The 23,606-nt window shown below is 48.1% G+C and overlaps 13 protein-coding genes across 13 annotated transcripts; 6 read left to right on the top strand and 7 right to left on the bottom strand.

Moving 5' to 3' along the window:
- Positions 1-248: 248 nt before the first annotated feature.
- On the bottom strand, positions 249-1,586 carry N7506_004441 (uncharacterized protein; the record flags this gene model as incomplete). The annotated part of the gene is made up of 2 exons (XM_056953735.1): positions 249-876; positions 928-1,586. The coding sequence occupies 2 exons, from the start codon at positions 1,584-1,586 to the stop codon at positions 249-251; spliced, it is 1,287 nt and encodes a 428-aa protein (XP_056812624.1).
- Positions 1,587-1,818: 232 nt separating this feature from the next.
- N7506_004440 (uncharacterized protein) lies at positions 1,819-3,265 on the bottom strand (the record flags this gene model as incomplete). The annotated part of the gene is made up of 3 exons (XM_056953734.1): positions 1,819-2,574; positions 2,628-3,122; positions 3,176-3,265. The coding sequence occupies 3 exons, from the start codon at positions 3,263-3,265 to the stop codon at positions 1,819-1,821; spliced, it is 1,341 nt and encodes a 446-aa protein (XP_056812623.1).
- A 982-nt stretch (positions 3,266-4,247) lies between these two features.
- On the bottom strand, positions 4,248-6,113 carry N7506_004439 (uncharacterized protein; the record flags this gene model as incomplete). Its single annotated transcript, XM_056953733.1, has 8 exons — positions 4,248-4,504; positions 4,558-4,587; positions 4,641-4,755; positions 4,811-4,898; positions 4,952-5,216; positions 5,269-5,623; positions 5,691-5,812; positions 5,855-6,113. 8 exons carry the CDS (start codon positions 6,111-6,113, stop codon positions 4,248-4,250), a joined length of 1,491 nt encoding a protein of 496 aa, XP_056812622.1.
- Positions 6,114-7,159: 1,046 nt separating this feature from the next.
- N7506_004438 (uncharacterized protein) lies at positions 7,160-8,795 on the top strand (the record flags this gene model as incomplete). Its single annotated transcript, XM_056953732.1, has 7 exons — positions 7,160-7,420; positions 7,511-7,523; positions 7,583-7,766; positions 7,819-7,898; positions 7,948-8,189; positions 8,256-8,325; positions 8,374-8,795. The coding sequence occupies 7 exons, from the start codon at positions 7,160-7,162 to the stop codon at positions 8,793-8,795; spliced, it is 1,272 nt and encodes a 423-aa protein (XP_056812621.1).
- Positions 8,796-8,969: 174 nt separating this feature from the next.
- On the bottom strand, positions 8,970-9,930 carry N7506_004437 (uncharacterized protein; the record flags this gene model as incomplete). Its single annotated transcript, XM_056953731.1, has 5 exons — positions 8,970-9,261; positions 9,316-9,361; positions 9,415-9,525; positions 9,587-9,782; positions 9,847-9,930. The coding sequence occupies 5 exons, from the start codon at positions 9,928-9,930 to the stop codon at positions 8,970-8,972; spliced, it is 729 nt and encodes a 242-aa protein (XP_056812620.1).
- Positions 9,931-12,052: 2,122 nt separating this feature from the next.
- N7506_004436 (isopenicillin N synthase family dioxygenase) lies at positions 12,053-13,156 on the top strand (the record flags this gene model as incomplete). Its single annotated transcript, XM_056953730.1, has 2 exons — positions 12,053-12,324; positions 12,385-13,156. The coding sequence occupies 2 exons, from the start codon at positions 12,053-12,055 to the stop codon at positions 13,154-13,156; spliced, it is 1,044 nt and encodes a 347-aa protein (XP_056812619.1).
- Positions 13,157-13,501: 345 nt separating this feature from the next.
- On the bottom strand, positions 13,502-14,225 carry N7506_004435 (glutathione S-transferase family protein; the record flags this gene model as incomplete). Its single annotated transcript, XM_056953729.1, has 2 exons — positions 13,502-14,113; positions 14,172-14,225. The coding sequence occupies 2 exons, from the start codon at positions 14,223-14,225 to the stop codon at positions 13,502-13,504; spliced, it is 666 nt and encodes a 221-aa protein (XP_056812618.1).
- A 781-nt stretch (positions 14,226-15,006) lies between these two features.
- On the top strand, positions 15,007-16,086 carry N7506_004434 (uncharacterized protein; the record flags this gene model as incomplete). The annotated part of the gene is made up of 3 exons (XM_056953728.1): positions 15,007-15,616; positions 15,705-15,867; positions 15,930-16,086. 3 exons carry the CDS (start codon positions 15,007-15,009, stop codon positions 16,084-16,086), a joined length of 930 nt encoding a protein of 309 aa, XP_056812617.1.
- A 677-nt stretch (positions 16,087-16,763) lies between these two features.
- Positions 16,764-18,016, bottom strand: N7506_004433 (zinc-binding alcohol dehydrogenase family protein; the record flags this gene model as incomplete). The annotated part of the gene is made up of 4 exons (XM_056953727.1): positions 16,764-17,589; positions 17,652-17,768; positions 17,821-17,843; positions 17,894-18,016. The coding sequence occupies 4 exons, from the start codon at positions 18,014-18,016 to the stop codon at positions 16,764-16,766; spliced, it is 1,089 nt and encodes a 362-aa protein (XP_056812616.1).
- A 517-nt stretch (positions 18,017-18,533) lies between these two features.
- Positions 18,534-19,268, top strand: N7506_004432 (oxidoreductase, short chain dehydrogenase/reductase family; the record flags this gene model as incomplete). Its single annotated transcript, XM_056953726.1, has 1 exon — positions 18,534-19,268. The coding sequence occupies one exon, from the start codon at positions 18,534-18,536 to the stop codon at positions 19,266-19,268; it is 735 nt and encodes a 244-aa protein (XP_056812615.1).
- Positions 19,269-19,720: 452 nt separating this feature from the next.
- N7506_004431 (zinc-binding alcohol dehydrogenase family protein) lies at positions 19,721-20,991 on the top strand (the record flags this gene model as incomplete). Its single annotated transcript, XM_056953725.1, has 4 exons — positions 19,721-19,843; positions 19,919-19,941; positions 19,992-20,716; positions 20,777-20,991. 4 exons carry the CDS (start codon positions 19,721-19,723, stop codon positions 20,989-20,991), a joined length of 1,086 nt encoding a protein of 361 aa, XP_056812614.1.
- Positions 20,992-21,698: 707 nt separating this feature from the next.
- N7506_004430 (DUF3425 domain-containing protein) lies at positions 21,699-22,382 on the top strand (the record flags this gene model as incomplete). Its single annotated transcript, XM_056953724.1, has 1 exon — positions 21,699-22,382. One exon carries the CDS (start codon positions 21,699-21,701, stop codon positions 22,380-22,382), a length of 684 nt encoding a protein of 227 aa, XP_056812613.1.
- Positions 22,383-22,709: 327 nt separating this feature from the next.
- Positions 22,710-23,539, bottom strand: N7506_004429 (putative EF-hand calcium-binding domain protein; the record flags this gene model as incomplete). The annotated part of the gene is made up of 2 exons (XM_056953723.1): positions 22,710-23,431; positions 23,479-23,539. 2 exons carry the CDS (start codon positions 23,537-23,539, stop codon positions 22,710-22,712), a joined length of 783 nt encoding a protein of 260 aa, XP_056812612.1.
- Between the last annotated feature and the right edge of the window lie 67 nt (positions 23,540-23,606).

Below are 23,606 nucleotides of genomic sequence, written 5' to 3'. Positions count from 1 at the left end.
AGCCTTCGACAATGAACGTAAACCTTGGAAGTCGAGGCGAGAGGGGGCTGCTCGAACAAAGCCCATCACCCGAAGGTGAGAAGTAGTCTGCCGTGATGGCAAAGTAAGGCCATGAATTTCGGTTGAAGCATAAGGATACGTTCTTGAGCTGGGGTTTGCGTATTTTGAATGAGGAGAGTCAATATTATCTAGTATCATGATATGGATTCCGATTTAGCATAGGAGAGCAGTAAGCAACAGATTGAAGATCAAGTATTAGCGCCCCATCCCATAGACATTCTCCAATCCTGTCTGACCTCTCCAATGCCTCTGGCCAGCCCAACAAGATTATCAACAAACCCAGCCTGGCCACTGTTGACACGCTCACGGCGTTCACGCTCATGCTCGGAATCTTGAGCCTGGGCACCGACCACCTGCTGAGTAGTGTAACCCTGCAGACGATCCGCGTCCATTCGCGTGAGGACATCGCCGCCGCCCTGCCTGCGAGTCCACGCAGCCTGTTTAACAGCCGGGGCCCAGTATTCAGCCAGTGCGGACTCATTGCGGCCGCGTGCGTAGCACCGGTCCACAGCAGAATCAGACTCGGGGATCAGCGACGAGAACCAGCGCGTGTTGGCGATCTCGTAACGCTTCTCCATGAAGAAAATTATGGGCCATGTGATGATCCACAGCTGCAGAATGACGACTGCCCACCACACGAAGCGGTTCGCGCGTAATCGGTTGATCCAGTGTGGCGAGTAGATTGTCACGGAGCGGTGTGCGATTGTGAGGTTGTAGTTGACTGTGCCGCGGTAGTTGAGCTCGCAGATGTGGGAGGAGAAAACGTTGCGCAAGGCGTTCGCGTCAAAGCCTGCTAGTTCGCGGTGAAGGGTGAATCTATTCGCTACGCGTTAGTCAAAGGTCCGTCTGGCAGGAAGAATGACATACGATTTCACAGGTGCTGGGTCTTCGCAGAACCGCTTGCACCATAGCTTGAGGCTCTTGGCCGCGATCGATCGGTCTTGCTGATCGCCTGCGCGCTCTTGACCCAGCAATGCATCGCTGTCTTCTGACAGATGGACTGGGCCGGTCTTGGGGGCTTTAAATGTGCGCGACCGAAGGATGCCACCTCGGAACGCAGACTTCTGGTCCTCGTCATTGATAACCTCCACTCTCATCCAGTTGAATTCCGCGCGTCCATCTTCCCATCCGGTCAACAGGGTCTCTGCCAGATCGAGTCGGAAGTCGAAATCTGTGACATTGCTGCTATTCTTGTCCTTCTTATTTGTGCTAGACTCCGAGTGCGTGCCTTTGACGTAGAAGAGGGGGCGCGGTGGGAGTTTTATTTGAGTGCTGATCGCATCGAAGAGCAGGTCGCTATCTGTTGATAACTCCGGTGCGAGTGTGAGAGCGACTTTATCATCTGGTCTAATGTCTTTGGATCCGGGGAGAACGTATGCTGAGTCGATCAATCGGAGGGGTTGGACGCCCGTGGGAGGCTCGAAGGAAGGCTCGAAGAGGTCGGGATCGTCGGTGTAAGGAGGAGGCGCGTCGTCAATGGAATGGAGGGAGTGTGACGATGACGCATCGTTCTTAGGGCGGCCCATTGTGAATGCGAGAGAGAAACGGAATACAGCAGAGCACGGCGCGTTGAGACTTCTTAAAATAATACGAAGATGAATTTCTCTTCGTGTCTGCGCCACCCCCAGGCTGCAGTCAGCAAGCTAAAGACTAATCCCGAAACACTCTCAGTTCGCGTGAACTCCAATACTATTTGTTGCTATATTGGCTAGCTAAACCCTCTGAATATCATTTCTCATTACGGAATACTCCGTATTCCTATCCGACATAACAGTTCATAGATCCAAATGGTGCCGGGTCCGTGGGTAAACGATTTTGACAATGGCCACCACCGCGCGCACCGTAAGTCTGACCAATGTCGTGGTAATTGTCGCAACCGTCGTTCCTGACGACGGTGCATAGGCCGTTTGACATGATCCAAGAATTGGGTTGCTGCAGCTTGGTCGCATTACAAGGTGCGGAAGTTAACCCACCTTCTGACCACCAACGACAGGAGACATCAACGTCGTTACTAATGCTGTTGATGTCCCAGCCAGGCATGACCAAACACGCACTATCTGAAAGCTTCTTGTTGTAGCCTCTCAGAAGCATGTAGTTGGAACCCACACAGTCCTTCTCGGGGTACATAACAAGTGACCAGCCATCCTCAACGGTCTCGATAGACCCTGTTCCGGAAGTAGAACTCGCGGTCTTGGTCGAGGATTTGCTAGAAGTAGTGGTGGCAGTCATCTCTTCTTCCGGGTGGTAATATGTCAATGGGATATCGAGAAGATTGACCTCCCTCTTGTCAGATTTATGACTCGTCGCGGAAGCTGATGATGTGGATGTCACAGTCACCTTGCTGGTAGTGTGTGAGGTGTTGGTTGGGGCAGTCTCAGCTGTAGATGACTTGGAGGTGGTGGTTTCACTCTGAGTCGACGTCGCTTTTGAGCTGCTGATCGCGACCTGTTGAGTAGCTGGTGTGGATGAACCACAGAAGTCCGCACCCGTGCCACACTGACCGTTTTCAGAGTACTAGATATCTGATCAGTAGAAGTTCGCTGTGTGGGAATCAAGGAATGACTTACACATTGGCCCGATGGACATGGGTTCAAGGAAGATAGCTGACTCCACTCTAGTGGTGGTAGAGTACCGGGCTTTTGAGGGCCACAGACATACCCTTCTCGAGCAACTGGCATGGGAGGCAAGCCAGAGCTAAGACACATTCTGCTACCCTCTTGGATAGCGCCACAACCCTTCCACCCCCAAGCATCCTTGTTGAATGATTCGATATCAGCCACGCTGAAATTATATGCTTTAGCAATTTGGTCACAGGTAAGCTGATCCCGGGCTGTATAATCGTAGCACATGGAATCGGCTCCTTTGGGTGGAAGGGTTTGGGTGCCCGTCGAGCAACAGACTGGCAGTCCGAAAGGTAGAGCAGAGCACGAGACAGCAGGGTTGAAAGTCGTGAACTCGTTGGAAGTGACTCCACATTTGGCACTCAGTGTTTCACATGTGTCGCTATCAGTGACTATAATAGACCAGCAAATGGCATTGGAGCGGCTTTGCAAAGCTCCATTCTATCTTGAGTTAGCAGCAGCCCTGTAAGAAGCCTCTTTATCATGTCACATACCTCAGGACGACTTGCGACCAAAGCGAGGGCCGAATGAATGAATACAAGCCCGCAGAGAACACGGGACATACCACTATTGGAGAAGATCATGTTGCTCGAAGTGACTTGAAGTCCTGTCTTTCTTCTGGCATGACGCGTCAGTTTTATAAAAGGCTTCTATGCATTGATTTCGAGTATAGAATTATCGATACTACATTGTGGAGGCAAACTCATTGATGCAGTAGGGGGTTCCCATGAAACACAGACATGCTGGTTGTGGCATCTTGTAGAGTCCAAGAGACCAAGAGAACCAGAAAGTCATCGGGTTCTAAAACCGGTGTTCTTGCAAATAATATACAAAAATAACTCTTCAAGGATTTCCCTCCCAGCACCAACAAAGGGCGCTGCAGCCATCGCCAAGTAGTAACGTGATTTTGAAAGCCCTTTGTCTAGCGACCTCCTTCCCAGTCGGCACTGCCAACAAAGCTGTCACTAACCCTTGCCCTTGTCGAAAATGCCTTGAATTGGTTTGTTGCGGAATCATTGATATTTGTGTTGGGTTGCAAGTCCGCATAGTCGCATCATCAATATCACCTGATAGTTGGACAAAGCCACTTGATATACTGATTTGCAATTGGGTGCTACTTCGAAATTACATTCCAGTAAGACTGTTGTATTCTAGCCTTTCACGATAAATAGTCATATCGTTCAATTTAAAGTTGTGGGATAGGATATGCTCATGCGGGATTTCTGTTGAGGGGTATAAGCCCATCACTATTTCCACAAAGCACAGCTTAGGGTTCTTGCCGGTGGCTCTATTCGTACACCATTCATCAAATCGAAGTAACCGGGGGTATGAAAAAGCCCCGCCGAGTAAGATCTGATACCAGAAGACCAAATTGCGACAAGGAATATGCAATGATTAAATGTGATTGGATCATCGAGGTACCTAATCGCCTACACCGTGCGTCGATGAACTGGCAGCTCGGAGAAAGAACGTCTTTTAGGCATTACACTAGATCATGGGCCCGCACTAGACCTCAATGCGACCCATCAAGTGTAGCAAGGGTGTCTATCATATTCAAAGACATACCTACTCCTCAGCAGGATACACGACTATCCGATCCAAATCCGCTCCCTTGTAATCAACTCCATTATACAAGCCACCGATTGTGATCGTATTTTTCTTTCCCTTCTGTAGTGTAAGCTTCAGGGGTGTGGAGAGGATGATCCCCTTGTGTGTATCCCTTTGGTACAACGTTTGAATGCTTGACGGTTCCCCGTTCACAATCACACTGCTGATGCGGCGGAGCTGCCACGAGCCACCGATGCGGTCGGGGGACCCTCCAGCTAGAATAACATTAGCGTATGTTATTACATTTCGGAACAAGATCTAGACTTACGTTGATCTCCGAATCCCATGTCATCGGTATCTAATTTTGTTGTTGTCAAAAAAGGCCAACGATGCACATAAGCTGCGACTTACTTTGGTAGTAGAAAGACACCCATTGTGGCTTTCCGGAGCCTTCGATATTTTCAAAAGTAGCAGTGCTGCTGTTGGCGTAGATACCAGTCAGGATGATGCCGTCTGTCCCGAAATTCTTTCGAATGTTTTTAGTATGGCTCATCTAGTGCGGGAAATGCAAAGGTACTTACGGCCTCCTGCTTGTATGCATCCCCAGAGACCTTTGCACTCTTTGCATTATAAGTCTTTCCCTTGACAGGCTTCCACTCCCCCGTTTTCCTATCATCAAGTCAGTGCATCAAGGCCAACACCAGTGCCGCGACAGTACGAACACGTTGAGATCATAGACATCATGCCATTCAAGCTCCAAAGTCTTGGCTTTCTCGTCGATTTGGATTGGTAGCCATATGTATCGACTATCCCAAACAGAGTTTGAGTCCCACTGGTCTCCAATGTAGAGGTAAGTTGTCTTTTTGGTTCCTTCGATTCTCAGGGTATATCCCGACTGTGAGTTGAAGGTTCTTGTGTTGAGAGGTGAAACAATAAACGGTTGGGACCAAGGGCCTTTCAACGAATCAGCACGGAATGCTACCACATCTAACGATGATATCAGCGTTTGTGCTCTTCGGAAATATTCTTTCACGCTTACTGTTTGGCCTGTAACCCGTCTTGTGACTCATCAAGGCCCAATAGCTTTTCTCGGTTTGCATGATGGTAGGTGCTTCAAGATCATACTTTGGGAATCGATACACGACGTCCTCGAGAGAGGTCAGGTTGTCGTTCATGCTTGAAATGTAGACATCGCGCCCATCGACACTGTCGCCATTTGAATATAGAGCGTAGGAGCGGCCATCTTTGTAATCTGTAAATAAACCGAAATCCTGAGACCAGTTCCCGAGCGGCGCAGTTGCATCGACGAATTTGTAGGGACCACCGATGCTAGAGGACACAGCGTGGCCTTGAAGCAAAAGCCCGTATTTGGAGTTGTCGGCATGCCACCACATCTGTCAGCTCAGGGTTAGTTTTCGACCGGCAAGCAACCAAAATGGGTAAACTTTAATTTCCTCGTACATGGTAGTCCTCAGTTTCCGCGCTATAGGCAACCTTCGGTCGTTGGATAACGTTGCTAGTCGAGATGTAGGGGTGCCCCTCGATGGGAGCTTGATGTTTTGTCAGACGAAGAAATTTTGCAACTGGGGCAAACCAGAGTTTGGAAAGAAGAGAAATCAACATACCCAGCGCTAGTCCCCCGGGAGTCCAAACACTCAAATCCTCCGAGCTATACACGGAAACACCACCACCTTCAGGGTGCTCTTCCGTTTTAAATTCACCAAACCACCAAAACAAGCCGGACTTCTTATCAAAAGTAATTCCAGCTCCGTGGGCATTGATGACAGATCCATTGGTGTCCTGCCATCTACCCCCGGGAACAATGTACTTGCTTGCCGCCGGAGTAGCCAAAATGGCAGCCCAAAAAAACTTCAGAGCCCGCATGATGATACTATGGCCACCCCCGAGATTGAAAAGTAGCTTTTTGTTGGTTCAAATTCAATCCCTGATTTAGGTATGGAGCGAGTCCATTTATAGTATCTAGTCTAAAGTCGGCATAAGCTATACCGATATTGCGGGGTATAAAGAAGGCCTTCGGCTGCACCTCTTGGCATGTTCCCTTGGCCTTGGAAAAGGCTCTTCGTAGTTCATGGATGATGTGTCATCGAGCTCTTTAAATTCGACATCTGGAATAGTAAGAGGGTAAGACGAGATTTCTCCGGCGGAGACGAGTCAATGCATCAGCTTCCGGTGACGCAGGGTCAGCTCGATCGGGCTTGGGTGCGCACCTAGGCTTGTGTCGGTATCTGGTGGTACATTTGCTTCGGAGCCCAAAGGCTACTTGAGCTGTCAGCCACCAACGCTCTCGTGGGCGTAGTTTAATAGATATCAAGACTTTTCCTCTCTCCCTCTCCCTCTCTCTCTCTCCCTGCACTCCTCTCTTCGGCCCCACAATGATCACTTTGAATCTCGGTTATCTAGCCCTTCCCAATCGCGATTCCTCGTGGATTGCGATATGTATTTTCTCCTAATTCTGGGGCTGTTCAGTCTTCACGCTCGTCTTTCTTTCGGGTGTGGCCTCTCTCGCCCTTTGAGATGAATCAGAGGGGGGCGAATGGGAAACCCTCTCATTCCCTTCGTGCCACGCACGACGGCCTGGCATCAACTATTTCGCCTTCAGACTGATAACGATGTTTTTGTCTGACAATCTAGTGGCGCCATCAAATATCAGATCAGGGTTTTGCTCTTAAAGCAGCGGCACCCACGCCCAAATAGGCAATGAGTTTTGATTGGTGTAACATTAAGGCCAACGTTCAAGCATCGGAATTATTACTTGACTGATGCCAAGTAATTTTCATCGGAAAACTAACCCCTCAGTTACAGTCGGGTCAAGATGTACCGACTTAATTCAAGAGATATGACAATCTATAAATGTACCTCTACTGACAGCCAAGCTTTATGCGATATCTTGTTTCGCATGAGACTCCACAATGTACTTCCCTGTCTCCCTCTGCCTAGCTCTACTAGTGGAGCTTTCTGGTTTGGTAGCAGCAAAAAGCGACCAGAAACAGTGTTTGATCAAGAGCAGCGGGAGCAATGCGACGGATGACGCTCCAGCCATCTTGGAGGCATTTCACAAATGTGGTCGAAATGGGAGGGTTATCTTTGAGCCCACCACATATTATGTGAACTCTATTATGAATATTTCATGGCTTGAGAATGTTGATATCGAGATTCATGGAAAGCTCCTGGTATGTTATGCGAATGAATGCGTTTGGGGAACCAGAAGCCGCGCACGTGCAGTATTGTTGACCAAAATTTGCTCTTCTAGTGGAGCACAGACATTCTATATTGGTTAAACAACTCCATGGAAGTTGGCTATCAAAATCAATCAACAGCACTGATTATTGGAGGTAACAATGTCCGGATTAACGGTTACGGGAAAGGCAACTTGGATGGCAATGGGGACTATTGGTATCAATGGATCAGAAAGCAGCCCAACACATCCAATTACCCGGGTCGGCCGCACGCCGTGACATTTAACGGGCTCAAAAACTCGGTGATCAATGGCCTTACATTTTTGAGAAGCCAGATGTGGTACGTCAGGTGTAAGAGGACTTTGATCAACTCGCTGATCGCAGGCTTGAAGGACAATGTCAATAATCAACTCCCATCATGTGCTTCTCGACAATATTATGGTCAACAATACTGGAAATTGGGCTCAAAGCTGTGAGCAAACACTATCTATTCTTCAAGTCATTTGTACTAATCCAAGAAGCCAACACCGATGGTGCGGATACTATCTATTCATCCCATATCACGTTCAACAATTGGACTGTCTACAACGGCGATGACAGTATTTCCCTCAAGGCTAATAGCACTGATATTGCCATTGCTAACAGCAAATTTTATAATGGGCTTGGCATTGCGATTGGTAGTATTGGGCAGTACAATGACCAATTCGAAACCATCGAAAGATTGGCAATTCAAAACGTTCAATATGAGAACACACTACACGCTGTGAGTGACTATGACTGGATATCTATATCGCTTTTAATTTGATATACTCACAAAATTTATTTCTAGTTTTATGTCAAAACCTGGACGGACGACCAGAACGGCTACCCACCAAACGGAGGCGGCGGCGGACTTGGATGTAAGTGATGACCTCCCGGGTCGTGTGACACCGTATATCCCTGCCAAGTCGCCCTCACTTCAAGATTTGGCGGTTGTTTCAAACATCTTGCTAATGAATGTCTCTCAGTCGCATCTGACCTGACGCTCAGAAACCTGACGGCAACAGGACTTCGCGGGGCGGCGTTTGCGATATCGCAGTGCACAAGATTTTCGGGCGCACCGGGTCAAGGAAACTGTACTAATTCCCAATTCCAAATTAGGAATGTAGCGATCGAAGGTCTTTCTGGCACCAGCAAATCAGCAAAGGTGGCAAGCCTGCAGTGCAGTGGAGTGGCCCCATGCACAGATATCAACATCTCAGACACAAGTTTGCATCTCGAAAATGGGACTTTGGCAGCTAGTTACCTCTGTGGAAATGTGGAAAATCCAATAGGGTTTAAATGCACAGGAACCCCTTGTGTGGGTGGGAGTGCGACTGGGGAATGCTAGTCTATTCTAACTCACAGGAGATATTGTTTGAACTCTAAATAATCGAGGTGCCAATAACTAGCAAGCCTTGTACTCGTGTGTTTTATTATAAGGTTATATGAGGCGAAAACGAGAACTTTTCAGGTCACATGAGATGTGCAATGGCAACCCAGTTTTGAGAATTACAGAAGCGACTTATGCCATGTCTTCTTCGCTCTTGATACTCGGCGAGGGAGTCTTCTTGCACCAGCGTTTGAAAGCTCGGGAGGTATCACCCATTGGCACGGTGAATGGCAGGGCGTCTTGGCACAAATAATGCAGGACCGCGTAGTATCCAGCCAAACTGGAAATGAAGCCGAAAGCGCCTGCAACAGTCATGAGATTCGCACTTCTCTCCACCATACCATCGGCCAAAACAAAACTCGAAGCAGCATCAAAAATTAGACACAGCTCGAGTGTCAGGAAAAGGAGGGTGTAAACAATGTTTCTGCGCAGCAAAATTAGTTCATGTCCATAGAATTGCAAATCACGCAACACTCACATGGCGCAGCTGGCCAACAGGAAGAAAAAGTTGAAGACCGCCCATACTAGAAAGAATTAGTGAGAGGAGTGGTGCAGGATATAATACTGCAGAACTTACAGAGTACGAAAAATCCAAGAGCGTTGTGATATTCGGGTGTATATCCGCCGTATGCATCAACAATGCCCAATGAGGGAATCATGATCACCCCGTAACCACCGTAGAATAGTGCTGTAAATTTGCATATTAGCCAGACTATCCTTGAATTTGATTTTCGACAGATGTCACCCACCATATGCAGAAAGCACTGTGTACGAAAATGTGTTGCCTCGGACCATCTCCCATTGAGCTGAGATAAGTAGACCAATTCCTGCCACGAAGCATAGATCACCGATGAACATAGTTTGTGTGAAAACGCCGCGGAAGTTCATCATGGCCAGTGAGAGGGATAAAAACGTGGTAGCAAACCCGCCCATCGCTAGGGGTGCCTGTGGAACAAAGAAGCAGGTCAGTATGGGCACGAATATCACAAGAGCCATTGAATGATCATACGGGATTGGCAAGATGAGAGCCAGGCTTCATGGTAGCTTCCACTGGTCTTGAGACTAGTGTCTCATTCTCTTTCACACTCGACATGGTTTCGGGCGACATGGATTTGAGATAACAACTGAAGAAAAATCCCAGCAACCACTTGGATGGAGCCCATTATATGGAATCCCTTCCAAGGCTCTCAGCGCCGGAGTGACCCGAGCACAAAAAATATTTCCGAGGTCATTGTGACTGTTTGGACGCCGAAAAAGTCGTTCTATGACAAATTTGAACTGGATGTGTCAAGAGTACGCGATCTGCAAGGACGCCGAGCGATAAAGTGGGGCTCATCCCCGCCTTTCCTGGGCATCTATTGGGGGGAAAAGCCCCCCAGAACGTATCGGCCGGGCCGGGTCCCATTCTTAATTTTCATTACGCTACTCTTTAATACCCCAACTTGAAAATATCTGCACTCCTCACTTTAGATTCACCAAGCCGTAGATCATTCCTGCAATTCTTACCTGTGCTCACATTCTCTATTCCAGTTATCAACCAACACGTAATAGTGCACATGTGGGCATATGCTCACTACAGGAAACCCCTCGCTCATCCCTCGCGGCGAATATAAATTCGTTCTTCAAAGGCAAAAGTAAGACAGGTTTCAATGAGAATAACATTGGCATCTTTTGAGTTATGCAAAGTTGATCATGTCGGATCAAAGATCATTCGGTGTCATCAAGATATTGAAGTTAAATCAAGGCTAGTCAAATTTCTCCACGGTAGTGAGCCAAGCGTGACCAAGGGGCCATACGCCCAGAGGCTAGTGAAGCATGGAAATCTTGTTGAGCCCTTGGCCAAGAGTTATGATCCAGGAGTATCACAGCTAGCCAACTTGTCCACTAGGCCCACACATTCCTCCCAATCGGGAAGGTATAGCATTTCCATCCTTCCAGGTGGTAAATTTGGTGCTACTAAATAAAATCCTATCGTAATCCTCTACCTTGGTATAGAGTACAAGAATATTCAAATAATGGCCTGAAACGCCGTTCATGAACCTTGATGTGAAGATCAAATTGAAGGTAGTCGGTTACCCTAAAGCCACCCGATCTCGGGACACCGGGACATCTAGATTATATATGACATCTTAGCTACGGGCCTCAAGGTCAACGGAGCTTCTTACAGTCACACGCTTCCACATTCCTGATTTGCGCTGCTTTTACGTCGTGATCAAAATTCAACTTTTCACAGTGAATTGTATTCACTGGGCAATAGACTCGACTGACCAACCTAGCCACCTCCAGTATATTCTTTGCGTCGAGATTGGACAGTGCGGATTAAATCAAGAGGAATGATTGATCTTATGAGTCCTCAAAGCGCTGTGTTGAGCTCAGCGAGGCTTTTGTATGACTTTTTTGGTGTTTTGTTGACATGCTTTTGCCAGTATGAATGTTTCTGCTGCTTTCTGACTGTTAAAAAAACTCCTGACACGCTTGTTCTAGGCCTTGATCATGGGTTCAGGTATAATGACCGACAGATAATTCGGAAATTCCCTTCTACCCAACGGAGTGGCAGGAGTCAAGATCAAGGGCGGAGGTCATAATATTTTGAAGCTCGCTTTAACCGAAAGGCCGGCCTCGCTGGCTTCTGAAATCCATGGAATCCAGCAACGTGATACGGAGTAATTGGAGTGATGATGGTTGGTGGTGGGGTGTGGCGCGGGGAAGTGGCTGGTGTCTGGGGGAGTCAAGCTGTGGCTTTCACCACTCGACGCGTTTCTCTACATTTTCACCCCTTTCGAGGAAAGCAATGCAGATCTCACAGTCCAACCCGTACGTCGCGCTTGGAGATTGGCTGCCTACGCCGACAGTGGACCAAGCAGCGGATATGCCCGCCCTTCGGCGGAGACGGCATGTCAAGCCCGCAGAGCTTTCTTTTCGCCAGTTGACTTGACCAGGCTGAGACGCGCATGATTCACATGTCGTAGAGAGCCGCGTATCAGCCGTGGATCAACAAGGCATAAGAATGTTTTGCGATCATTGAATGACTGACCTAGACCCAATATTCACAGATTTGATCCCTTTTTACAAAGATGAGTATACGGCACATGAAAGCCGGCACGCGACCATTTATGAGTGGAGAATGGAAGCGGTCTGAGCTTCCAGTATAAAGGTCGCAATGGCCCCTGCAATGATCGTTGATCTTGATCTTGATCTGTTCGATCTTTTCAGAGATGACTACGACATTCTCCGCCTTGCCCGTGGTAGACGTCGGGCTTCTCGGCTCGTCTACTGGTCCATCATCCGAAGAGCAGGCAGCATTGAGCCAACAATTGTACGATGTTTTCGCCACGACCGGCTTTGCATATCTCACAAATGTGCCTTTGAGCTTCACACATGAAGAAGTATTCGATCTGTCCCGCCAATTCTTCGCCTTGCCGACCGATCAAAAAATGCAATTGGCCAAGCAGTCCTTTTCCAAGGCCAATTTAAACACATACCGGGGGTCATTACTTTGTTCTGAGGCTAAGAGATATTCTATTTACTGACGATCATTGCTTGGAAGGTATTTTCCCACGCAACCAGAATTGGCCAACGACAATTTGAAAGAGGGATTCGAAATGGGTCCTGCGAAGCCGATCCATACGGCTTCTTCTCTCACATCGCGTTCCAAAATCAGCCTTTCCGAGCCTAATGTATGGCCTGAAGAGACCAATTTCCCCGCGCGACAGGATTTGGAGAAATTATACTTCGAGCTACAATCTTTGGCCGCTAAGCTGCTTTCCCTGCTGGCTTTGTCCCTCGGCAAGCCGGGAGACTTCTTTGCCCCGTACCTGGACGACTCACTCAGCACTCTTCGCTTGCTTCATTATCCTCCCGTGGTATCTGCAGCTTCAGGCTCCGCAACAGCAGGCTCAGATGTGAAGCTAAGCTGCACACCCCATACCGACAGCGGCATTCTGACACTTTTGCATCAAGATTCGACTGGCGGATTGGAAGTGCGCAACTCCTCTGGGGAGTGGGTCCCTGCACCATATGTCCCTGAATCTCTCGTTGTCAACATTGGTGATTTGATGGCGAAAGTGTCTGGTGGACGGTTTGTGGCTACCATGCATCGTGTTCGAGCCCCTGGCATAGACTCTTCCGCGGTGTGTGTGAGTGGCAACGATGCATCGAGTCAGCTTGGTCGCATTAGTGTGCCTTTCTTTTTTGAGCCTGGCGAGAATTGTTTGGTCCGGTCGATTGACGCACATGAGGACTTCGTCGTGTATGGCGAACATGTGCGTTCGAAAATGAAGACCTGGGTGGAGTTCCAGGATGATGAAGGTGAGAACTGACCATCTGGGCACCAAGTCTAGAGCTGCTGGGGAGAATCAGATTAGACCACCTTTGTTCCTTTTTGACCATTGCGCCTTCCCTCCGTCGGATTTTCCAAAGCGGCAATTTTGACCCAAGCGACCCTCCAAAGCCTATCAACACAAACCCGCGGTATATCATAATTACCTTGAGGAAATCCCCAGCGCCACACCCTTGCGACAACAGACAATATCCACACGCGACTCGAATATATAGTCCATTGAAATTATGAATGAAAATCGAATACTTTGATCAGATCTTACAGGGCTCGTTCTTCCCAGACTTCTTGTATTCAATATGACGAAATCTTGTTTGCTATTTGATATCTATAGTGGACCTTCTCTTCTGACTTCGATGAACTGCGCTTCCCCAAATGCTGCCCTCACTTTCTCCTGCTTAATCACCCTCAGATACCACTCGACGATCAAAGGGTACTGCTCTCTCATCTTTTTGTCGACGATCTGGCTGAAACCCCAGTACATGGCAGCGGCAATAGAGAGATCTGCCAGGTCAAGATGATCAGTGGCGACATACTGACGGCCCTTCATACGCCCCTCCAGAACAGAAAGAGCTTTCTCCAGTGCAGTAAAAGCAGTGGCCTCCAGCTTCTCGTCGTAAGGCGCCATCCCGTAGCGCCAAAGAACAAGATTCTGCAATGGGACAAACAGGTTATGGTCTGCAAAGCCAATCCATTGGCGGATAGTTGCGCGCTCCTGGGCTGTGGAACCAACTAGCAAATCGCGCGCATGACCTTCTTCGGCCACGTACTGAGCAATTGCATCCGACTCGGAGAGGGCGAGCCCGTTGTGCCCTTTGAATGCTGGTACTTGGCTCAAGTGAAAATCGGCGAGGAATTGTACGGATTTGTTGGTTGTGCCCATGGAGAAATCAGGCTCAATATCCACAGTTCGATCGTTCAACGCAGCGGCAGCTTGGATCTGGTTGTGTTGTCAGTTCATGTAATGTAGCACTATAAAGAGAACCATTGCTTTATACCTTCATCACCCGCGGATTGGGCATGTAACTGTAAATGGTTCCAATTGATTCCATTGTGAATGATATTTGTAAAATTTTGAGTTTGTCGCACGCTGGATAGCCTGGCTTTTATATCAAGGATCCTTAGCTCTCGCGAAAAGTGCTTTTTATGCTTACAAACGACTCTGTTCCCCCTGGGCACCCTTGATAGTCATTTTGTTGCAAATACAGTAGAGCAAAGTATTTTTCAGTGTTTTTTTGCATGCTTCCATGCTTATCGAGCTAATTCCATGATGATCGCTAATTGTAAAACCCTCAATCGGCCGGGTTTACGCAAAGTTCGAAGATTCTAGCCCATTTTCCGAACTTTTACTGAACCCACGTCGCTTTGACCAAGGTTTTTTTGCAATACATGTTTCCATTCAGCACGCCAAGCAAGCGGGCTGTTTGAAATTCTGGTTCGTGATTGGTAGAAAGATTTAAGCTCGGTGGAGCATGTCAGTGGCCTGCGGGGCAAATGAGGTTTTTTGGGCTGCATTACGGACTACGGTTTTTTTATCTCCGACTTGTATGTTTCCAGGCAATCCAGATACAATGTATGAAATTCCATGGCATCCCGTAATCCCATCGGAACAGTTCTAGGGTGCCGCGTATCTCCGAAATTGGAGCCCGATTTATCAGCACCTATGGCAACCTTGGAAGGCTGTTCGGAAAATGATGAACAGGGAAGTCTCGTTAAAGGCAGCACAGATAGCAGTACTTAAAAGACTTCAACAACCTCTATCAAGTGACCCCTGAGTGAGAGATTCCCGAGAACTTTGTTTTTCTTTGAATATCTTGTGATATTCCAGCTCAGATGGCGCTGACGATCGGAATTGCTGGTATAACTGGCAAATTTGGCCGGTGTATTGTCAAGGAACTTCAAGCATACCCTGAAGTTTGCATCCGAGGCTACTGTCGAAATTCTCAAAGGTTACTCGATGAAGTTCTCAACTCCAGCAAGATCGAAATCGTCACAGGCGAGTTCGATGACTACAGCAGCATCAAGAGATTTGTTCGAGGATCAGATGTTGTGATATGCTGCTACTTCGGTGGTCCTGAGCTTATGACACAAGGGCAGAAGCTCTTGATTGATGCTTGCGAGGAAGAGTCTGTTCCGAGGTACATTGCAGGTGACTTCGCAGTCGACTACACCAAGATACCACCGGGAGCTCTTTTCCCCAAGGAGTCAGCAATAATCATCAGAGAATACCTGAAGTCAAAGAAAGTGGCCGGCGTGCACATTGTAACTGGTGGCCTAATGGAAACTTTTTGGAGTGATTTCTTCGGTATCTGGAGTCCGGAGTCACGTTCTCTCTCAATCTGGGGTAACGGAGAAGAGATGTGGGAACTCACCACTTTCTCTACTGCTGCTGCATATACTGCAGAGGTGGCTCTTGACAAGACGGCACTCGGAGTGCTACGATGTAAGGATCAAGCCCACGCCCCTCATTTCCATGGTCATCTGAAGACAGGATCCATAAATAGTGTTCGCTAACCACCGTTCCTTGATAGTCCGTGGCGATTTGAAAAGCCCGAAGGAGATGAAAACGATATTCGATCGCGTGTATGCTTCGAATATGCAAATTACTCGATTGGGGTCTATCGACGAGCTGTACGAGACTGTGAAAGAGGCATTCGCTCAAGATCCTAACAATGTAGGAGTCTGGGGACCAAGGTATGTTTTGAACAATATATGGCGCTTTGTTTTGTTTAGAGACTAAGAACAAACCAAAACAGATGCTTCGCATACTGGTGCACAAATGGGCTGGCATATCTGGGCGATTCACTTGACAACAAAAGATACCCAAAGGTTGAGGCCGAAGATCTCGATTCCTTCCTCCAACGCCACAAGATGGAGGATCTCCATATTGCAGATAGAATGATTGGGTTATGACCAGTTAGAAAAACTGCAACAGACTTTGACATCATACAATATGTAATGGTCTTAACCAAATTCCCAAATATTCAACAGAAACGTGTCGAGATTCATCCGAGGTAATCTTCACATAGTTAGCTCGTACGATAATTTCTTGGCTGGAAAATTTCGGGAATTCACGACGCCGGTCACTGCAGGTGCCCTGGCCATATGGAGCTTCAAAGGATGTGACGTCATTCAATGTCGTTTCATTGGCGCAATGAAATTAAGCTCGGTGGATCTTGTCAGTAATTTCCAAAGTTCGCTTTTGCCTTTCAGCGGCCCGTAAACACAACCGCGTAATATCCCGTGTAATTTTCAAATTGAACACGTCCAAGGGTTATAATACCTTTTCATGTTGGGAGAAGATAGAAAAAAACAAGCAAGAAAAAGAAAATTGTAATGAAAACAATGTTGAGCTACTATGCACAAGAATGAGGTGTGAAGAATCTGATCCCGGCAATCATCTTTGGTTTTCTTTCATCTTCCTGCATTAAGATAGTAGATACACAGGTGGAAGACTAGCTAATTTCGGTTATGCTGAATGACTAGTTGAGACGTGGTCGGTTCAGGAGTTGCTCCCCTACTTGACTAGATTACCATAGTAAATAGTAAATGATCGGAGATACATTGCAAGCCTAACTAAATTTACACATTTAAAGAGTGATGATGACCTTTTTGGCGGACACACCCTTCTTTTGAACATCAAGACCATGTTGTATGTCTTTGATGCCGTTCCCAACAACGAAGGGCGCTGGCTCGGGCTTCAAACTTCCATTCTCCAGCGCTTTTGAGACGTACTTACCCCAGATCCAATCTCCAATTGCCTTATGGGGATCTTGAATGATAGAATAGGCCAGGACTGACGATTCGACCATGTCAGCAACTTGAACAGCGGAATAGAAATATGCGGAAAACATACCATACTTCGGCGCGAAACGGTCCGTTGTGTTTTCGCATGGCAGCACGCTGGCAACATTGACCGTTGTATCCAACTCATCCAGAATCTTCGAGATGGGCTCGAAGCTAGAGTCTTCCCCAATCGCATCGTAGACACCGACAAACTTGGTGTTTCGCAGTGCGTCGGCGATATCCTCAACCACAGAAGAGGACTTGTAGTCAAAGACAAAGTGAGCACCTAGGGACTTGACTAATTCGTGGTTACCAACTGAGGCAGTTGTCACAACAGTCAACCCCGAGGCCACCGCCAATTGAATGGCTGTCGCGCCCACTGACGAAGCACCACCCCAGACCAAGATAGTCTGGCCAGTGTGTTTTTGACCTTTGATGGCAGGTAGAGGTAAGTTGAGATAATCCTCTCGATATAGTCCCGCACAGGCGGTGGAGATGGCCAACGGCAACACGACGCCTTGCTGGAAGGTAACTGAATCAGGGAGCTTGGCAACAAGCGCCTCAATGACGACGGGATACAACTGGAATCCTCCTTTTATCGGATCCTGCGTCATGAGACCATTACAATGGCTTCGATGAAGAATTATCAAGTCAGTTTCACGTGGCTACCATGATGACAAAAAAGCACTTACGCGATCACTCGATCTCCTTTCTTGAACCGAGTCACACCAGAACCAACTTCTTCGATGACTCCTGCGGCATCCTCGCCAAGTACGAAAGGATACTTATTCAAATACCGGCCGAGGCTTCTATTTGAGGTGTTAAAACAAGGTCTGACTCGTGAAACGGAGGGAGCAGTACTGGATCTTCCAATCAACGGGGTTCTTGTCCACATTGTTAGCCAAAAGCAAGATAGAAGGTAGGGATGACGCACAATAGCAACAGCAGAGTTTCTGATCACAACTTCCCCTCCACCTGGCTTAGGTCTCGGGGCACTTTGCACAGTAAAAGGATATGCCGCAGGCGCGGTGATCCAGGCTGCCTCGTTTTCGGCCATCTTCCAAGGTTGTGGGAGCTTGGTTGTTTGTTGTGTGGAGACTCAAGTGAGATAGATCAAAAGAAACGAGGTAGTGGTAGCGTACCGGTCGAAGGAAGGGCCGGATGGTCGCTTTTTATACGGATGTGGAAGGCCCACCCAAGGTCCACTCCGCGGGTACGGCAAAAATACAATGGAGGAGTAATTTTCAATTTCCATTTCATTACTTTCGAAACTTCCGTAAAATACTCATCATCAACGTTGGCTTCGGTCTTTACATTCGAAAACTCCGATAGCTGGCGGACCCAGACGCTGACCTTCATCTATGGGAAAGAGGAGACGTGTACCCACTGTATGACAAGTGCACTGGAGATATTTTTCCGCCGTGCTTAAGTCCGATCGATTAGAAATCGCGCTTTAGAGCTGTTGCCATCTGTCATCTGCTAGCAACACATCATTCCCAGCCGCCGGACATAAAGATGGCGTAAAGCCACAGGCTGATCTGGCCGAATTGCAGAGCAACCATTCGATCTCCAAAATGTCTACTATCAACGGCACAACCATCCTCATCGTCGGTGGCTCCTCTGGGATTGGCTATGCAGTTGCGAAAAAGGCTCTTGCCCACAATGCCAATGTTCACATTGCATCGTCTAACTCTTCCCGCGTCTCAGAAAGCATCAAGTCTCTGAAGAACGATGTTCCCAATGGGAATGTTTTCGGGCATACTTGTGACCTCGCCGGACATGATGTAGAGGAAATTCTCAAGAACCTTCTCGCTACCATCGGCCCACTTGACCACATTGTCTTCACCGCTGGGGACAGTCTTGCCATCCAGCCTTTGGATAATATCGACCTTGACGCAATTCACCGGGCTGGACATATTCGTTTTGCCGTGCCTCTCCTGCTCGCTAAACTTGCCCCTCAGTTCATGAACCCAGGCTATAAATCATCCATCACCTTGACCACAGGGGCAGGCTCTCAGAAACCGTTCCCCAACTGGTCATTGGTTGCTGGGTACCTCACAGGCCTTCATGGGTTGACTCGTAACCTGGCAGTCGACCTGAAGCCATTGCGAGTCAACCTCGTCAGTCCTGGTATAGTTACCACCCCTCTTTGGGGACCGGCGGGTGTATCAGAGGAACTGAAGAATTGCACGACTCTAGGCAAAGTTGGAATGCCGGAAGAAGTTGCAGAAGCATATCTATACCTGATGAAAGATACCAACGCGAGTGGCAGCTGTGTGAGCACCAATGCTGGATCCATACTTCTATAGAGTTCCAGATGCCAAATTATTGCCGTGTTCACTACATTTAATTCTAGGGAGCTCGGTGTTTGTAAGACATATTCTCCCAGATAATCTCATACCATTTATGAGAGGGGGCTCTTTAGGACCATATCACGAATTCTCTCAATCGTTAGATCTTGAATCTTCGGATATTCGGCACTGAGCTGGCAAGGATATCTCTTCGCTTCCAAGGTTGTAGATCGAGATGCCAGCCAATCCATGAATATGTGGATATCCACGTGTTACAAGCCCCTCAGCCTTGGAAAAATTACATACCACCATTTCCTATAAATACGGAGGTCCCTCCCGTCCATCACCTCCATTTTCCAAGTCTATTTGAAAAGTTCCCCAGGCACTTCGCAACGGATTCCAAGGTTTTGGTTTCCCGTCTTTCCACAATCTTGATCTTTCTTCTCTCCAATACACTACTTCAAACAACCATGGCTCAGAACAGAGCTGCTTGGATCATGGCTCCCATGTCGAAGCCATTTTTTATAGGAAATGCCCCAGTCTACAGACCTGGTCCGGGGGAGATCCTTATCAAGGCCCACTCTGTTGCTGTGGTATGTCAAGATAATCGCGGTATAATCCGACCTCGGATCTGTTGACTATGACTAACGTATCGTATTCTTGGGCAGAATCCCGTGGACTGGAAGATACAGTAAGTACTCAAAATTCCACAAGGAGTGTCATGGGCTCATTTATCTGAAGGGATTCTGGTCGCTATCTCCGAACGTATCCATTTATACTGGGCAGAGATGCGGCAAGAACCGTTGAAGAAGTTGGTGAAGGGGTTACCCGGTTTCACAAAGGACAACGTGTGATCGCGTCAGTATCGCTCAAACCAAATGGTGGATATCCTTGGCTCACTTTTACAAGACATCTCCACAGCGCTAAGTCTGGAGATCCTGCCAATGCAGCCTTTCAGACCTATTCTGTGGCATTGGAACGACTTGCAGCTGCCCTTCCTTCGCATCTAAGCTTTGAAGATGGCGCAGTCATGCCACTTGCTATTTCTACTGCTGCAGCTGGTCTTTATTTACCTGAGTATCTCGGTCTACCTTTACCATCGAGCGAGCCGAACCCCACGAACAAGATTTTGCTGATATGGGGAGGCTCTTCATCGGTAGGTGCAACGGCTATTCAGTTAGCAACAGCTTCCGGTATGAAGGTTATCGCAACCGCTTCTCAGTCGAATCATGACTTTGTCAAGTCCCTCGGGGCAGTCGAGGTCTTCGACTATAAGTCACCCCAAGTGATGCAAGACCTAGTTTCTAGACTGCAGCACTCGGAATTGGTTGGTATTTATGACGCTATAGGCGAGACGAGCAGCCTCACGTCTTTGTTGATAATAGTCAATCACCTCGCGCGTCCCATAAAATCGGTCACTGTCCACCCCTTCGAAAGCCCAACTCTGTATTTTGCTCCTTCCTACGGTAAGTGGCCTTGGGAACATCCCCAGATGGGGCAAAGAACCTATTCTAAGTAATCTCTAGTCTCTTCATATGGCATTGCTTTCCCTCCAAATGAAACAATCGGCGAAGCTATTTGGGGTGAATTTGTGCCCAGGGCGTTGGAGAGCGGGCAGTTAAGGGCCAACCCTGAGCCCCTCATTCTTGCACATGGATTAGAGAACATCAAATATGGCCTCGATAGGCAAAAGGCTGGTGTCTCCGCTCAGAAGATTGCGATTACTATACGAGATTATTAGTCTCCTCAACACCTGGTCCATATAACTAAGAACTTCCAAGGTTGCACCATGTGTCTTGATAGGATTTTGATTGTGTAATAATACATTTCAAGATGATTGGAGTAGGAATAGGCAGCTTTCTGTGTCATTCGAGTCCCTTTTGGAGGAACCTGTCAACGGGTGGAGCTGTGGCAAGCGGACCCGCGGAGCCCTGGAGCTCGTTTCGGCTTTGTAATATCGGCAGCGCCCCAGGGGTGGAGTCCCCGGGTCCGGTACCTAGGTAGTCTACGATGTTCACCTTTCTCTCAACATCGACAGCAGTATTTTCATCATGGACAGCCCTTCAGGGCTAGAAGAACAACATCTTGGCTTGAGAATCTCCAATTCAAACATTCTGCAAAGTCAAAACTCAGCCCACCATGTCGGTGACTACAATCAATCACCTAGCAACTCCATAAATGAAGATGGGAGTGGCAAACCCGACCAGAAAGAGAGAAAAAGACTTCACGATCGAATGAACAAGCGACTCAGTCGTAAGTGATCGCACATTTTTTTTTTTTTCATTACTTGGTAAAGGTGACTGATTCGTCAAAGGGCATCGAAAGAAAACCAGACAACAGCAACGTGAGATTGGATTCCAAGCTCTAAGGTCTCTAGCAAACCCATCTGCGAACAGGCCGCGGGTCGATGAGATGAATCCTGCCTTATCTCATTCTAATTCTCAGCTCATGCGTCCAACTCGTCGACCTAAGACAATTGATATGGAGACATTTACAGCTTGCAAGCCTGACTCTGAGCAAACAGAGAACTTCATCCTGGATTATTCTGCATGGATTCAAAAAGAGCATCTCAAAGGCTCCCCGCGTGCGGAAACTCTACTGAGCCTGGTTCAGTTCAACACAACGCGTGCGCTGGTGGCAAATGCAAACATCCTGGGTATCACGACGCGACTCATGTCCCGCCAGGCTCGATCCCGTTTCGCACATTCGGGCGTCGAGACAGAAGTTATAGACTCCCTACCTTTCAGTCTACGACCAACAATTTTCCAGTTAACGATTCCTCATCATCCATGGATTGACCTCATACCAGTGCCAGAGCTACGTAATCGGCTTTTACATCTTGACGTTAACTCATACGATGCAGCGGAGCTGTGTCGTGATGTGCGAGGGTTTCAACGTGTCATTGACGGGAGAGGAGGTATAACTGTCTGGGGAGAGCCGTGGGATCCAAACGGCTGGGAAGTCTCTCCCGCGTTTGCGCAGAAGTGGTCGCGAGTAATACGAGATTGCGACTGTCTACTCAAATCTACGAATCATTGGCGAGGAATTCGAGGTGAGCCAGCCTTGCGGTTTGGGGACGATGAAATTGTCAGTCACAATACTCTTGCTACTAGGCTCCAGGCCTTGAATTAGATTGTGGCATTCTGTACATTTCAAACTGAGCAGACAAGACCAAACTTCTGTTTACACAAGAATTTGTCGTTGTTATCACCGGCTGCAAGTTTCATGAGCGGCTCACAGTCGACGTGTGGAGATGACTTGGCATCTCGAATCAATGGCGCCACAGATTGGGTTTACAGCACTAGTGCAACGGCACTTAGATATTCAATGGCGAAAAAAATAGAAAGTAGACAGTCTATTGTGCGTATTTTTCTATTCCGCTCCAAATTCCATCGCAGCAAATGATGACACTGCTGAAGCACTAGCTAATAGAAGCGAAATGTAGTATGTTTGAGATGTTCATCGGGCACCAGCCTGTTCGGTAGCCCATTTGAAGAGCCCCGCGAGAGAGTTACTTACAGCGGCCGTTCTCGGAATCTCATGTCCGCCCTCATGGTTGAATGTGCGGCGGTTGGCAGCATCACATAGACCGGAAAGGTGCACGCCAGACGCATAGCGTGGGTCCTTTGTCCCGTAGACATGTACCGTGGGAATAGTGATGTGGTAGGGACTTGTGATCTCCTCTCGCAGCTGATCCTCCGACAACCCATCATTTAGCGACTTGAGACCCGTCCACCGATCAGAGCCCTTAGCCAAAACAGCCGACGATCCAGCCTGCGCAAAAAGCGCTTTTCGTGAAGCAATGTCGCGCTCCCTCGCCTCGGCAGAAACGTGGAATCCCAACTCCTCCATGACGATTGTTGAGGGCCCTCCACAGATAAATATCGCGGCTTTGAATGGCGGTGGTAGATGTGGTGTTTCCTCTTGGTGGATGAGGAGAGCGCTTGAGCCAAGGACGCAGCCCTGCGAGAACATCATGGCGAGATCGTAGGGGCCATTTTGCGCGATGTATTCGTTTAACCGTTCGGTCGCACCCCGGATATCGTCTATGCTGTCGTTTTCCCACCAGGAGTAGTAAGGAGGACTGTAGAAAAGATCTACACCGGCGGCGGCGTTGCTGTTAAATGGTCCATCGAGAAAGTCGAATTCGGTGCCCTCGGGGAGCTTGCTGCGGAAGGAGGCTGCGGGATGTGAGATTGCTAATCTGTGAGAAGTGTGGGGAGCTCACAAATTTGGGAGCGGAAAATTGCTCCGCTAGTTCCCTTGCCGTGCAAACAAAGGACCTTCATACTGGCGGTGTTGACAAAGGTGGAGTTCAAGGCGGTCGTTGGATGAGGGGTCTGATAAGATCAGCAA

The sequence above is a fragment of the Penicillium brevicompactum genome (assembly GCF_028827555.1).
Source record: "Penicillium brevicompactum strain IBT 35665 chromosome Unknown utg000003l_segment0_segment0, whole genome shotgun sequence".
NCBI classification, from domain to species: Eukaryota; Fungi; Ascomycota; class Eurotiomycetes; order Eurotiales; family Aspergillaceae; genus Penicillium; species Penicillium brevicompactum.
This window is presented reverse-complemented; position numbering and strand designations above follow the sequence as displayed.